The sequence below is a fragment of the Anolis carolinensis genome, chromosome 2 (assembly GCF_035594765.1).
Source record: "Anolis carolinensis isolate JA03-04 chromosome 2, rAnoCar3.1.pri, whole genome shotgun sequence".
NCBI lineage: Eukaryota > Metazoa > Chordata > Lepidosauria > Squamata > Dactyloidae > Anolis > Anolis carolinensis.
The window spans coordinates 169,483,560-169,498,574 of record NC_085842.1 but is presented as its reverse complement, the minus strand read 5'-3'; the positions used below and the strand labels follow the sequence as shown (position 1 = coordinate 169,498,574).

At 42.2% G+C, this 15,015-nt stretch overlaps 1 protein-coding gene and 1 long non-coding RNA gene across 8 annotated transcripts in view; one reads left to right on the top strand and one right to left on the bottom strand.

Moving 5' to 3' along the window:
* Positions 1-15,015, bottom strand: part of hdac7 (histone deacetylase 7) — a 281,863-nt gene that overhangs the window by 43,635 nt on the left and 223,213 nt on the right. For all 7 annotated transcript variants that reach the window (XR_001730659.2, XM_016995792.2, XM_062971059.1 and 4 more), the window contains 5 exons: positions 14,730-14,913; positions 10,296-10,501; positions 7,572-7,763; positions 6,081-6,315; positions 4,212-4,345 (listed from right to left, as the gene is read on the bottom strand). Coding sequence is in view for 6 of the 7 variants with exons in the window: in XM_016995792.2 (XP_016851281.2) it covers positions 4,212-4,345; positions 6,081-6,315; positions 7,572-7,763; positions 10,296-10,501; positions 14,730-14,913 (951 nt within the window). In the remaining variant the exon portion in view is untranslated. The remainder of the gene's footprint in view (positions 1-4,211; positions 4,346-6,080; positions 6,316-7,571; positions 7,764-10,295; positions 10,502-14,729; positions 14,914-15,015) is intronic.
* Positions 7,759-10,049, top strand: LOC134296352 (uncharacterized). Its single transcript, XR_010003065.1, has 2 exons — positions 7,759-8,113; positions 9,610-10,049. It is a non-coding gene; the product is annotated as an uncharacterized LOC134296352 (long non-coding RNA).

Sequence of the window (15,015 nt, the reverse complement as noted above, 5' to 3'; positions counted from 1 at the left end):
CTTCGCTGTTATGTAAACTACCAACAGGACAATTGGGCTTCTCTGTTACCACTGTCTGAGTTTGCCTACAATAATGGAGTTCAAGCTTCTACAAAAGAAACGCCGTTCTTTGCAAACTACGGTTTCCATCCACGTTTCTTTCCCCCTGTCATTGAAACTTCAGAAGTTCCCGCAGCAGAGGATTGGCTGCAGGAACTCACAGCGGTGCAACAACTTTTGCTCCAGCAACTGGACCAAGCCAAGGAGGACTATAAACGCCACGCTGACAAACACCGCCAGCCGGGCCCCGAAATCAAGGTAGGAGATCGGGTTTTTCTGTCCACTCGCTTTCTGCCCTCCCACCGCCCATGCCGGAAGTTAGATGCCCGCTTCATTGGCCCCTATCCAGTGGTGGCGCAATTAAACCCCGTGACTTTCAAACTCCAACTTCCGCGTTCAATGCGCATTCACCCAGTGTTTCACCGTTCCCTGCTCCTTCCGGCGGATGGTGTGCGTCCTGATACAGACCAACCGGCCCCCCCTCCTGTTTTGATGAATGGGGAGGAGGAGTTCGAGGTTGAGGACATTTTGGATTCTCGCTTTCATCGCCGCCGCCTACAATATCTCATTGACTGGGTGGGTTTTGGGCCTGAGGAACGCTCTTGGGAAGACGCCTCCACAGTCCATGCTCCTGATCTAACCCGTCGCTTCCATCTGACCTATCCCACCAAACCGCGACCTCGCGCCTCGGGGAGAGGACCCCAGTTTGGGAGGGGCCCTGAGGAGGGGGATAGTGTGATGAACCATGGGCCTTGTAGTCCTGCTCAGGACATTGTAATCCCTGATGAAGATGAAAACTTGGGTTTTTTACCTTCCCAGTCTGAACTGGATTCCTCTCAGCCAGATCCTTCCCAGGCAGATCTGGAAACCTTGCACCTGCAAGAAAGTTGTGCCCCAGAAGTATGTCAAACAACCCCAGAGCCTACTTCTCCCGTGTTCTTGCGCCGGGAGTTTTGTAAACAACAGAGAAGTTTGGATTCAGCTTCGCGCAGGAGTGCGAGGATAGCAGCTAAGAATGTTGCCAATTAACATTGGTTCTCGTGAGAATCTTTAAGGAGTTTAACATCTGGTCTCAGAGTTTAGCTTTCGTTTCTGATTCCCAGAGAACCGCTTTGGTGAGAAAGTTGGACTCTATATAGGTGTTTTGCCCGCGTAGCAACTTCGCGGAGTCAATTCGTCAGCCTGCGGAGCGAGTTGTGTCTGGACAGCGCGCTCCGATTCAAGCCTCGCTTCAGCTCAAGCCTTGCCTTGCTATCCAGTCTTCGCCTTGCTTCCCAGCCTTTGTTTACCTACGGACTTTGCCTTGTTTCCCAGGACTAATCCTTGCCTTGTTTCACGGATTTTACCAAGTTATTCCACGGACCTTGTTCTTGTTCTTAGTTACCTTGTTCCACGTTCAAGCCTTGTTTCAAGTATCAAGTTATTTCCTAGCCACGCTCAAGTTTTATGGACTAAAGGACCTTGTCATCTCCCCTCACTTTGCTTGGCAAAGTGAGTGTTTCGGTTATTGGATTACAACTTTGGACCTTAATATTTCTTATTGGACATTGCTTTTTTGGACTAATTCTGACCTTTCCTGAAGGGTCTAATTCTGGACTATTTTCTATACTTGTTTTTATTAACTTTATATATTCCTTCAATAAAGATATTAGTTAGATTCTGGCCTCTGTGCATGGTTATTGGTGCCTCTGCCGCCTGGGTCGTGACATTAGCCCATCAAGTTTCAGATCATTTCACTTATCCATGGATTATTGTGTAATTTTCAAAGTTTTTATAAACATTAAAAAAAATCTACAAGAGCGATCACCTTGAATTTTATATACAATGACACAAGATAACAGGGGATCATCCCTCTCAACTTTCAGAAATATTTATATATCTACTGATTTTAGGGAATTTTTTAAAGTTTTGACAAAATGTTTTTTCTAGCCACAACAGCTATCTCATTGAATGTCTCTCATATTAACCAATAGAACCTTCATTTAGGGATTTCTTCCCAGCCCAGCACAGATATTTACTTACTCAGTCAATCTTCCTCTTTGCAGATTCAACAATTTATTGGAACTCTGGCTATCTGCTACTATGGAGGGACAAATCTCCCTCCCTATCTTGATTGGGGCTTTCTGATTCTGAGCAGAATTCTGTGAAGTATAGTTTAGGGCAGGGCTTTTTGAATTCTCTGGCATAGGGCTCCTCGCCTTCCCAAACTACATTTCCCAGAATTCGGTGCTTTCTCAGTCTCTTTCCCAGCTCACTCTGCTTTCTTCCTGCTGCTTCCCTCTCCTAATGGTGAGAGGCCATTCATTTAAAGAGGAAAGACAGGATTTTTGGCTTTGCTTTGCTTCCTTGTGCTGAAAATGAAACTGACTTTCGGAGGCTTTTGAGATTTTCAAGATGCAAATAAAAAGGTATTGGGTAACTTTCAATTCTTAAGTTTTTGGCGCAGGCCATGCCTACATGTTGGATATCGCCTTGTAAGCATGAATTTGATGCAACTTATGAGGACTAATGAAAAAATTGTACACCCCTACTGTCGCCTGCTGATTTGTGTAGTGTTAGGGAAGAAGAGGACAAAAGAAGAAGCTTTAATTTTTACCACTTTGATTCTTCTGAAGCAAAGCAGCTTTTCAGGAATAAAACTCCAGATTTTTTTAAAAAAAAATCAGAAGTGTCCATACCACAGAAGATGGAGAGCTATTTCATTCTGCAGAAATAAAGCAGTATGGTTCCACTTTAAATGCCACGGCAACACCCTATGAGAGTTGCCATTTGGGGAGGGGTGTTCAGTATTTTCAGCCATATCCCTTTTATATAAGGTAAAGGTTTCCCCGTGACATTAAGTCTAGTCAAGTCCAACTCTGGGGGTTTGTGCTTATCTCCATTTCTAGAGCCAGCGTTGTCCGTTGATGCCTCCAAGGTCATGTGCCCGGCATGACTGCATAGAGTGCCGTTATCTTCCTGCCTGGGCAGTACCTATTGATGTACTCACACTTGTATGTTTCCGAACTGCTAGGTTGGCAGAAGCTGGGGCTAACAGTGGGAGCTCACCCCACTCCCTGGATTTTTTAAAAAAGAACATTAAACAGTGGTCTTTTTAATGTGTTGTTGAAGGCTTTCATGGCCGGAATTACTGGGTTGCTGTGAGTTTTCCTGACTGTATGGTCATGTTCCAGAAGCATTCTCTCCTGATGTTTTGCCCACATCAATGGCAAGCATCCTCAGAGGTTGTGAAGTATATTTAGTATAATATATAGGTATATTTTCTATATACCTCACAACGTCTAAGGATGCCAGCCATAGATGTGGGCGAAATGTCTAGAGAAAAAGCTTCTGAAACATGACCATACAGCCCGGAAAACTCACATCAACCCAGTGGCCTTTCCATTAACACATAATGGAGTGCATCTGGGAAGACAGCTTCAACACTCCTTTCCTTCCTTTCCTTCTTTTCTTTGCCATCTGAAAGTGAAACCAACCATGAGTGTCTATTTCTCTCTGCCATGCTCTTCCTTGTATCATCATCATCACCATCACCATCATTTTCATTGTCCTTCTTAATATTACAATAGAGTCTCACTTATCCAACACTCGCTTATCCAACGTTCTGGATTATCCAACACATTTTTGTAGTCAATGTTTTCAATATATCATGATATTTTGGTGCTAAATTCGTAAATACAGCAATTACTACATAGCATTAATGCGTATTGAACTACTTTTTCTGTCAAATTTGTTGTATAACATGATGTTTTGATGCTTAATTTGTAAAATCATAACCTAATTTGATGTTTAATAGGCATTTCCTTAATCCCTCCTTATTATCCAACATATTCGCTTATCCAACGTTCTGCCGGCCCGTTTATGTTGGATAAGCGAGACTCTACTGTATTTGCATACTGCCTTTCACCCAGAAGGGACCCGAAGCAGCTTCCAAACCCACTAAAAAAAATACAGTCACAAGAAAAAAAATAATGAAAACCCACAAAAAATAGTATGTCTTAAAAAACAAACAATTTTTTTTAAAGATAAAACATCCCCATAAGAGCTCTCCTGCTTACACATTTAAAGCCTCTCTCAGTCACCCCCTTATCTGATGCCTCAGATCAAAGCAGCAGATTCAATCTCAAGAAAATATATTTCTATGATAAGTTTTGGCCTACATCACCCCCTACCTCACACTGGCTGCGTAAGCCCCGTTCTTGCAGGCGAGACCAGATGCTTTGGATGCGGCCAGCATGCTCAGGGTGGTTGCTGTTGTCCCCGCAGGAGCATTGGTGCTTCAGCATGACAGAGTCATACACAATTCCTGCAAGGGAAAGGGCAAAGGTTGTCCAAGTCACACATAAAGCTCTCTCTTGCTAGCTTTCTTTCTGGTATCAATTTAAATTCAGGAACTGATTCGAACATGCAAAAGTCAGCACATCATGCAGCCTGCCCAGGATGTAGTAAAAATTGGAACAGAGGAAATGTGAGTTTAAACATTTATTTCTGTCAGTAAGGTTTCAACAGATGGACGTTACAGATAGCATGCATGCTTTTCTGATCAGATGCTCTAAAAATATGTATGTTCAACATTACAGGATGTACATTTTATACTTAAATGGATTAACAATAACAATAACAGTAATGCTAATAACAAGAAGAACAAGGAGGAGCTTCCAAAAATGTCTTCCTTTATTTGAAGTCTGAACTGATTCAGTCAGAATCTGGAAAATATGCTTCTTCAAGCTACAACTTCGATGGCCATGTAGGCTAGCAGATTTTGGGAAATGTAGTCCAAAAGGGTCTACAGTCCAGAAGGAGCTAAGCTTTTCAACAGATCTTGAATGAGACTTGCTGAGGAGATAATGCAATCTGGTTGCAGTCTATGTTGTTTAGGGGCCTTCAGGAACAAATAACCCATTTTATACATGTGTAGGGTGCAGCCCTCCAAGATTTCCTGGGAAACAGCTGCAGACCTCTATTGAAGCTGGAACAGTCAAGATAAACCAGTGGTTCTCAACCTGTGGGTCCCCAGATGTTTTGGCCTACAACTCCCAGAAATCCCAGCCAGTTTGCCAGCTGTTTCTGGGAGTTGAAGGGCAAAAACATCTGGGGACCCACAGATTGCGAACCACTAGGATAAACCAATCAGGCCAGAAGTTGTTTCTGAACGTTCACATGATGTCCAGGAACATCTGGCCTGCAACACCAACGCAGAGTAAAGCAGGTTAACTTTGTTGTACCAGACGTTTGAGGAATGCTCTGGAGTTTTGCTACAACTCCAAAAAAGCCCCACACTTAGCAGTTGGTGCTGACAGCTGGATTTGTTCTAATTTGAACTGGTCTGCTGTCTATACAGACCAGTGCTGCTATCCCCTTCCCCTGCGCTCCATGGCACAGAGAAAAGAGGAAGGGACTTACTTTTGCTGACATTTGTCACCACAGCAGCTGTCCACAAAGCTCTGGAGAGCTCATGGACCACAGCAGCTGTCCACAAAGCTCTGGAAAGCTCATGGACATTGCTGAACACCTTTGCTTGGCATTTCCCCCTCCTTCTCCCCAGGTCATACAAGCATCTTTGTTGATGTCAGTGAGTGTGCCCAGTGACAGCTATGACCTTCTAGAACTCCATGATTGGCTACCATGGTGACAAACATCAGCAAAGGTAACAGTAGCCAACCAGCCATTGCAGTGGGATGGAAATGGGTAGTGCAGCTACCCCCAGGGCCAGTTCAGAGTACTGTCACTCTGGACTAGCCACCAATTTTGTGGCTTATGTAGGTGAATCCTTTGACAGGCCTGCCCATTTCTTTTGGCTACTCATTTTAACACATTGAGGGGAAAGATTATCTGCTGTTAGCAAAGATCCTTAACTTTGAGGAAGGGAGGCAAAAAGAGGTTAGTGAGAGTCCCATGGGATTTTTCAAAAATAATTCACAGTTGTGGCTCATGGTGGGGGACTGTGGATGTTGTAGTCCAAAATCCTCTAGAGAACCAATGTTTGTACATCCATGACACAGGAGATCCAAAATGTGAGGTGGTGATGTGAGACATGTTACCTGTGGTGAACCGTGGTTTGGTGGACTGCTCTTGCACTGGCAGTGGCAGGGCCTTGGAAGATGTGTCCTGGTTGGGTAGGGATGCAGTGGCTGGGGCTGGTGACGAATGAGCTCTGGAAAGTGGCCGGTGGCTTCCACGGGCAGCAGGGATCAGAAGGGAGTCAGGAGCAGGCTGCCTCTGAAGGAGCTGGTGCTGCTGGCTGCGCTGTTGGTGCTTCTCCCAGGTGTACTGGGTCTGTGGGTGGGAGGAAGATCAAGATAGCATATCACATCATGGGGAACCACCGCTCCTTAAAGCTCAAATGACTCCTTTCTGGATTTCTTTCAGTCTACAATCATGGACACAGAACTGAACCTCTATGTTGCTGCCCTCTCGTGCATTCAATTGACACAGGCTTTGGCTTCTCGGAACAGAACGGGGGAGAAGGAAAGAAGGAAGACAAAAAGAAGGGGGGGAGATAATAGCATATTCAAATGCAGTCTATTTCAGATATGCACATAAATCATTAGAGCAAATCAAAGTCTCCATTACAGACCTGCAAATCCCCCCCCTGTTTTTGTGGGAAATTGTGAGTACCATAAGGCAGCCTTTTTCCAACCTTTGTTCCTCAGATTTTGATGGAATACAACTCCCACCATTCCCAAACATGAACATGAAGGCTAAAACAACAAATCAAAGATGGCAAATGCTGTCATTAGGGAACAGGGTGGGTTCCACAATCAGGACTGAACTAAAAAGTGCTACAAATGGACTACGTATCCTCCGTCTTATTTGTTAGTGTTGTTGTGTGCCTTCAAGTCATTTCCTCATGGAAACCTAAGGTTAATCTATCATGAGGGTTTCTTGGCAAGATTTTTTTGGAAGCAGTTTGCTTTTGCCTTCCTCTCAGGCTGAGATAGTGTGTTTTGTCCAAGGTTTTCATGACTGACCAGGACTTCTCCAGAGTCATACTCCAATGCTAAAACTACGACACCATTTAGGCTTTGTTGCTGTGAGTTTTCCAGGCTGTATGGACATATTCCAGAAGCATTGTCTACTGACATTTCACTCTCGTCTATGGCAGGCATCCTCAGAGGTTGTGAGGTCTGTTGGAAATCCTTCGACAACACTATGTAGGCTCTCTAGACGAGTGGTTTTCAACCAGGTAATTTGGCCTACAACTCCCAGAAATCCCAGCCAGTTTACATGCTGTTGGGAGTTGAAGGCCAAAACATCTGGGGGCCCACAGGTTGAGAACCACTGGTCTAGACAATGTGGCAGGGAGATAAAATCCCTAAGTCTAACTTTTCCAAATAATGAGTTAAGTCTTAAAAATACCTTTATGTAGGTGCCTCATCCTATTTGGGATTTACAAGCTGTCTTTAAGAATGAACAAAAGCTTGTTCATCCTTGTTAAACAAGAAATAGAGAGAGGAGATAGAAAAGAGAAATAAAGAGCTCCTCCTATTGGGGCAAAGTTGTCATTCTCCCCTTCTATTCCCTTCCAATACCTGATGAAAGATATGATCTTCCTGCGGCTGACCCAACCTAGAGCTCCTTTCTGCCTCCTTAGTGCCAGTTCCTGCTGATGAAGGCCCCACTTGGCTTGCAGGAAGGTCGCTCACATCTCCTCCTGCCTCTGCTTCCATATCTTCAGACGAGGGGATCTGCTGCAACCGAGGCTTCTCACTCTTGGACATACGCTATAGTAGGTTAGTGGGATGGGGTGTACAAAATGGATGGATTTAGAAATTCTGTTTGCTACTTTTCAAAATTTGATCTATCTTGAATATTGAGGTTTTTAAGGGTCTGTGCATATCTTCCTTCCATATTTTGTCTCATGTGTGCATTTTGTTTCGTTGTCCGTTTTTCGTAATTTGCACATATATTTTGGAAAATAGTTTTCCTAACACAAGCAGTGTTTGGACATTATTTTAATGAAGGTACACATTTCCTTGATTTCTCTACTTCTTTTTTATTGGAGAACTCCACTGGAAAATATGGAGGGGAAGGAAAAACAACTGAATTTCAGTTCACTTCTCAATTTGATCAGGTATGCCTGCATTAAAATGACATGTGTCTTGAGTTGGTTTAATCAGCTGATTTGATAGCAGATATAACTGAATTTAATGTTTGTCTGTATTTAGTTATTTTATGTCCCGGCAGGGAATGCTTGCCGTATATATGTTGTGCTCTGGCCAGAGTCCCCTTCGGGGTGAGAAGGGAGGAATATAAATGTTTTAAATAAATTAAATAAATGTGAAGCAATTTATCTTCTTTTTCTGATACAGTAGGTGAGACAGTCAATGGGCTATTCAGAAAGTAGGTTACGTTTACTTGAAAACGATATAAATAGACATTAGAAATTTGAATACAGTGTTAAAATCACTAGAAGGTAAAAAAAAAAAAAAGGAAGATTACTTCCCTTGCTGTTAATGTTCCCTGAATTTTGTTACTACCCTTGATGTGACCCCCGATACCCCTTCCCTCACCTCCCCTCCCCCTCCCCCCCTTTTTCTTTTTTTCTTCTTCTTTTTTTTAGCTTTCCTCCCTCACTCCCCCCGCTCTTGGTTCTTAGGTTCTTATTTTCTTTCCTTATATTGTGATCCTTATGTCTCTCACTTGTATCCCCGTTTTTAAAAGTGTGCACTGTATTTTAAAAACTATAAATAAAAAAATATATATATATAAAAGAAAGTAGGTTACGTTTTGGATTTTAAAAAGGACAAAGTATAGGAGAAATCATTTACCATATGCAGCTGAAAGACACATCCCAAAACTACAATCTCATGTAACCCCCATTTAAATTTAGCCACGTTTCTTATAGATAAATGAGTTTGAAAAGTACTGCACCAGTAAATTCCCCGCCTGTGTCCTCAGCTCTTCCTCCTTCTCCCTCCCTGCAGCGTAGCCAAAATGCTGCACTGCCAGCCACGCCCCCATTGTTGGAAATGAAGGAGAGAGGCGGCAAATTTACTGGTGCAGTACTTTTCAAACTCATTTATCTATAAAAAACGTGGCTAAATTTAAATGGGGATTACATGAGATTGTAGTTTTGGGATGTGTCTTTCAGCTGCATATGGTAAATGATTTATCCTATACTTGGTCCTTTATAAAATCCAAAACGTAACCTATTTTCTGGATAGCCCTCGTATTATGCAAACAAGAGTGTCCAAGCCTTTCATAACCATTGGTTATGCAAGGCTTGGACACTCTTGTTTGCAATAGTATGTTCTTTCTACCCAACTTTATCTGTGTCTGTTGGTCACAGAAAAGAGTACCTAAAAAGCATTTCACACTGATGAAAATTCCTCAAAACATGGTTAAACTAAAACACAACTGAACTAATCCAGAAGTGTTCCAATTGAGGATAGAGCTCAAGACAGATGAATGTGTGAAGTCTGCTCCTGCTAAGTTTGTCAAATTTCTACCATTTACGTTTGTTCCATTGCATTACTGCATTGATTTGTGAGATTTGTTTTTAAAGGATTACCAAAAAGTTTTTTTTACTGTCCTTGCTGTGATATGATTTTGTACATTCTTTTTCAGATCTACCCATCTATCCATAGTGCATGTATGTGCCTTCAAGACAGCCATTGACGTATGGCATCTCCATGAACTTCACAGGGTTTACTTAGGCCAGGAGTATTCCGAGATGTGTCTCCAGTTCCTTATGGTTTATAGCACCTAGTATTCATTGATGAGTCTCTCATCCAAGTACTAACCAGGGACCTAGGACCTTTAGTGTACTTAACCTTAGCACATAGCAGCTTTCTGTACTCATTCCTTTGATATTTACATGTTGCACACACTTTTACCTAATATACTCATATGTATTTGCACACATATACACTCCAATGCTGACATAGAATCCAGCATATGACAAAGTGTGGTTTCTTTAAGCACAACTGTTCTGAACTGAAACAAAATTCTTCTTTATGTATCACATTCAAGGATCAGGTTAGGTGTGCATTAAATTGTGAAAAGAGACAATTTCTCTCTCATTTCTTGTTGGCTAGTAAATTTCTCCCTCATATCTTGAAAAAGTGGGGTTTTTTTGGGGGGGGGCAATAATTTTTGGAATTCATGGGAAAAGCAGTGTAAACAAAGTCTTCACAATTGACCTACTGACAGCATAACCTTATGAATTCTCTCTTACAATTCACAGAAGGATTTGCAAGATGCCAGTACCTCTGTACACACACAAACACTTGGAAGAAAAGAAAATGGCTCACCTTGCCCAAAGGTGTCTGGTGTTTCAGCCTCTCGAGGAAAAGGGTGTGGTGTTGCTGGTAGGCCAGTTGTTGTTGTACGGCTCTGGAACTGGGCGGCAGGGGCTCTGAGCGCGTTCGTCCCAAGGGCTTGTGGATTGGCACCGAGAGCCGCTCTGGGGGAACCACCGAATGGCTGAAGTGAAAGGGGACTGCTCCCAGACCTGGAACTATACAGGAATGAGAATTCGTAAGGGCAAGGATGGCAAATGTATGAGAAGGTTAAGGGCATTATTCGCTTGTCATGGTTAAGAGTGTCACGTCACTTGGGAATGCAGTGAATGAGAGTGAAAAAGTGTAACATTATTTTCCTACTGTATCAAGTTCTCTCAGTCTCTGTTATGTTGGGAAAATGTAAGCAAACAAACAACAATACAGATTAGATTTTTTAAAATTGGAATCCTGCACTGATCAGAGCACCTAAAACTATGGAGGATAAGTCGAATTCTTGCTGTAGATTAGAGACTGGCATTGACACCACCTACCACAGACAAATAGTTCTCAGCATGGGAAGCCCTCTCAGCCATGAGAAGCCTCTCAGCCCAGTCATAGAAAATTTAGACATTGGACACTTTGAAAAACAAGCCATGGAAACAGCAACAAAAAAGCTCACCACATGGTTCAGATATGTGGATGACACCTTCATCATTTGGAGCCATGGAGAAGAACTGAACAAATTCCTAGACCATCTCAACAGCGTCCACCCAAACATCCAAATCACAATGGAAAAAGAAAATAAAGGAAAACTGCCATTTCAAGATGTCCTAGTCAAATCCAATCAACAATTGGGCCACACAAGTCTACAGAAAACCTACACACACAGATAGATACCTACATAAAAACTCCAACCATCACCCAAGTCAAAAAAGAAGCACAATGAAAGCCCTGGTAGACTGTGCAAATAGAATCTGTGAACCCCACCTCCTCCAAGGTGAACTAAACCACCTAAACTAGGCTACCACAGACATCAGAAGAACTGCGAGACCAAGAATAAGCAACGAGAGCAACGACAAAGAACCACCCTGAGGAAAGTGTTCTTACCATATATCTAGGGAACCGCATAAGGAAGCTGATGAAGAAAAACAACATACAAACTATCTACAGACCCACAAAGAAAATCCAACAAATGATATGTTCAGCAAAGAAGAAGAGAGATCCTCTCACCTCTGCAGGAGTCTACCGTATACCATGCAGCTGTGGACAGGACTCCATAGGAGCCACCAAATGCAATGATGTCCAAACACGAATCAAGGAACGTGAAAGGCACTGCAGACTGATTCAACCAGAGAAGTCAGCCATAGCAGAGTACTTGATGAACCAACCTGGACACAGCATATTATTTGAGAACACAGAAATGCTGGACCACTCTCACAACCACCATGTCAGACTACACAGAGAAGCCACTGAAATTCACAAGCATGTGGACAATTTCAACAGAAAGGAAGAAAGCATGAAAATTAACAAAATCTGGCTACTAGGTAAATAAAGAACACTCTGAAAACAGAGGAATTCCAGGCATAAATCAATCAGGGCCAGCTAATAACAAAGGATTCCCCCAGGCAGGAAGAAGCCAGGTCTTGAAGCTGGCAAGTCCATTAATGCTAATCAAGGTGATTAATTACAACATTCATACTGGCCTCCAACAGACAAGAGTTATTTCTCCCACCCTGAACCTTCCACAGTTATATAAACCCCACTTGCTTAGTTTCCAATATATCTCACCTCTGAGGATACCTGCGAAACGTCAGGAGAGAATGCTTCTGGAATATGGCCATACAGCCTGGAAAATGCACAACAACCCAGTTCTCAGCATATTCTGTTCTACCCTTTCATTTCTATTTTTTCTCTGATATAATTTGTTTTGCTTTGCAATGTGTATGTTCTAGGTTCATCTGACTTTCAAAATCACAAAACTGCAATCCCAGTTCATGCAGTTACATTTCCTTCTCATTAACTTATCCAACCATTATGACTGGTTTAGCTTAGCATTCTTTCCCGAAATTATTATGGTTAATGCAACAGTCTGTTATTTCTTGGAAAAGGTCACTGAAATATGTGTTAAAAACAGGAAAAATGATACTTGAATTATTCCTTCAGAACTTCTGACCATTGTCGGGTGGAAAAGAAATTAATCATGGAAGTTATGGTGAAAATAAACAAACACCTCGAACAGAAAAACAGAGGAAGGAAAAATACAAAGGCCTAACAAAGCCTTCTCCAGACATAAAAATTGTAGAAGTGCAATTAGTATGAAAATTAATGTGATTCTACCCACGCTTAAACAGCTTAATGGATACAAAGTCAAAGTTGGAGGAACACTATAGTTGTCCATTAATAAACATACATTCCACTGAATTTAATGGATTTTACTTCCAGAAAATTGGGTGTAGAAATACCAAAACACAGGGGTGGGAAAATACTCAAGGAAGGAAACCAGGTCCCTCCCTTCCTCCTTTTCTTCTTGTCAACCCCAAATGCAATCAACTGCTATGCAGGATCTACAAAATGTATTTCTGTGCATTATCATAACTTGAGCTGTCTCTGGGTACAATGTTAAATCACTCAAGGAAAACAAAAGTCCTAAAAGGAATGAAATATAAATAATGCAAGGGTGGGCAATTGTTTTGTCCAGATGTTTTTGAGATGCAACTCTCATAACCCTACATCATTTTGCATGCTGGATAGGGATGATGGAGGCCAAAAATGTCTGCACGATTCCTGACATAAGAGCACAGCAAGATGGTTTATAGATTTGTGGTGAGCTAAGTAGAGGAATGAAGAATTTCTTTAGACAGAGGAAAAGAGCACCATTTGGGAAAACTGGGCTAAGAGTTTCCTTTTCCCTTTCTCAATTGTGCCATTTCAGTCCAAAAGATTATTTATTTATTTATTCACACAATTTATAATTTGCTTTCCTCCTGCCATGAGGCCCAGCTGTTAACATAACAGTTCAGCTAAAAATATAACATGATACATTAAAAAAATAACATCACTTCTATTAAAATACATGTCCAAAATCAATCTTAAAATGCATTTAAAGCATGTTTAAAGCAAACTAAATAAAAATGGAGGCACATCTCTTTGAACCAAGTCTGCCATATGATTAGTCAAAGGCCTGGTTAAAGAAGATCAGTGAAAGGCCTGACTAAATAAAAAAATCTTAACCTGTCATTGAAAAGAGATCGGGTCAGAGATAACCAAACGTCCTGTGGGAGGCAATTCCTAATTGTAGGAGCAGCCACTGGGAAGGTTTTCTCCTCTAGGACTGTATAACCAAGCATGACTGTGAAGATGGTGAAAAAAATTTGCTTCTCTGAAGATCTTCTTGTGCAGGTAAATGCAGTACTGTATATCTAGTCTTGTCAATTTCTCCTTTATCATACAAGTGCCTTATGATGAATATAGACAACACCAGGAATACTGTGTCCAGTTCTGGGTACCACAATTGAAGGGAGATGTTGCCAAGCTGGAAAGTGTCCAGAGGAGGGCAATTAAAATGATCAAGGGTCTGTAGAACAAGCCCTATGAGGAATGGCTTAAAGAGCTGGGCATGTTTAGCCTACAGAAGAGAAAGTTGAGAGGAGACATGTGGAGGGAAGTCATAGGGAGGAGAGCGCAGGCTTATTTTCTGTTGCTCTGGAGACTAGAATGCGGAACAATGGCTTCAAACTACAGGAGATTCCACCTGAACACAAGGAAGAACTTCCTAACTGTTCAGCAGTGGAACTCTCTGCCCCGGAGTGTGGTGGAGGCTCCTTCTTTGGAGGCTTTTAAACAGAGGCTCAAAGGCCATCTGTCGGGGGGTGCTTTGAATGCAATTTTCCTGCTTCTCGGCAGGGGGTTGGACTGGATGGCCCAAGAGGTCTCTTCCAACTCTACAATTCTATAGATACATATGGATCAAGAGAATCAGAATGGTTAGAGCGTTGGACTGGGACTTGTGTTGGAGTGCACTGGGAAGGCTGAGTTTTGTGCTTCACAGGACTGAGAAGCCAACTGAGTGGCTTTGGACAATTATTCACTATAATAATAACTTTAATAATACCCCACCGCCATCTCCCCGCAGGGACTCAAGGTGGCTTACAACAAGAATATGACAACAACATAGCATACAATACACAAGATCTAGTAAAACAATGATTTAAAAATGCAATACAAGATAAAAACAGCATAATAGTAACTCTGCCTGCCTCACAGGAGATGTCATGCTACTTTCCATCACTCGAGGAAAGATAGGATATAAATGTAATGGGAAAGAGGGAGGAGAAGAAAGGAAGGAAGATTTCCATTATATTTTATTCTACTAATATCTTTCTTCATTATGATGTCTTCTGAATCCAATCATGACAAGCAAGTTTGGCATTGCCCCCTTCCATTACAACGCTGCTGAGTACCCACCTGTCACCAGAGGAGAATGGGCGAGTGAAGGCTCTAGGATGATCACAGGCTGGAGTCGAGTAGATAAGGGACTTCCAGGGTCATGTTGCTCTAAGTTGGTGGACAGAAACACAGGCGCATGGGTGCTGGTGAGGACAGGAACCTTGTGTGCAAGGCCAGGGAGTGTCCTGTGATCTCCATCTCCCTAAAAACATATACAGAGAAAGAATTGGACAGAGTGGTTAAAAGAGCATCCCTTCAAATCCATTAAACTACTTTATCAATCCTGAAACAGTTGTGGCACCAG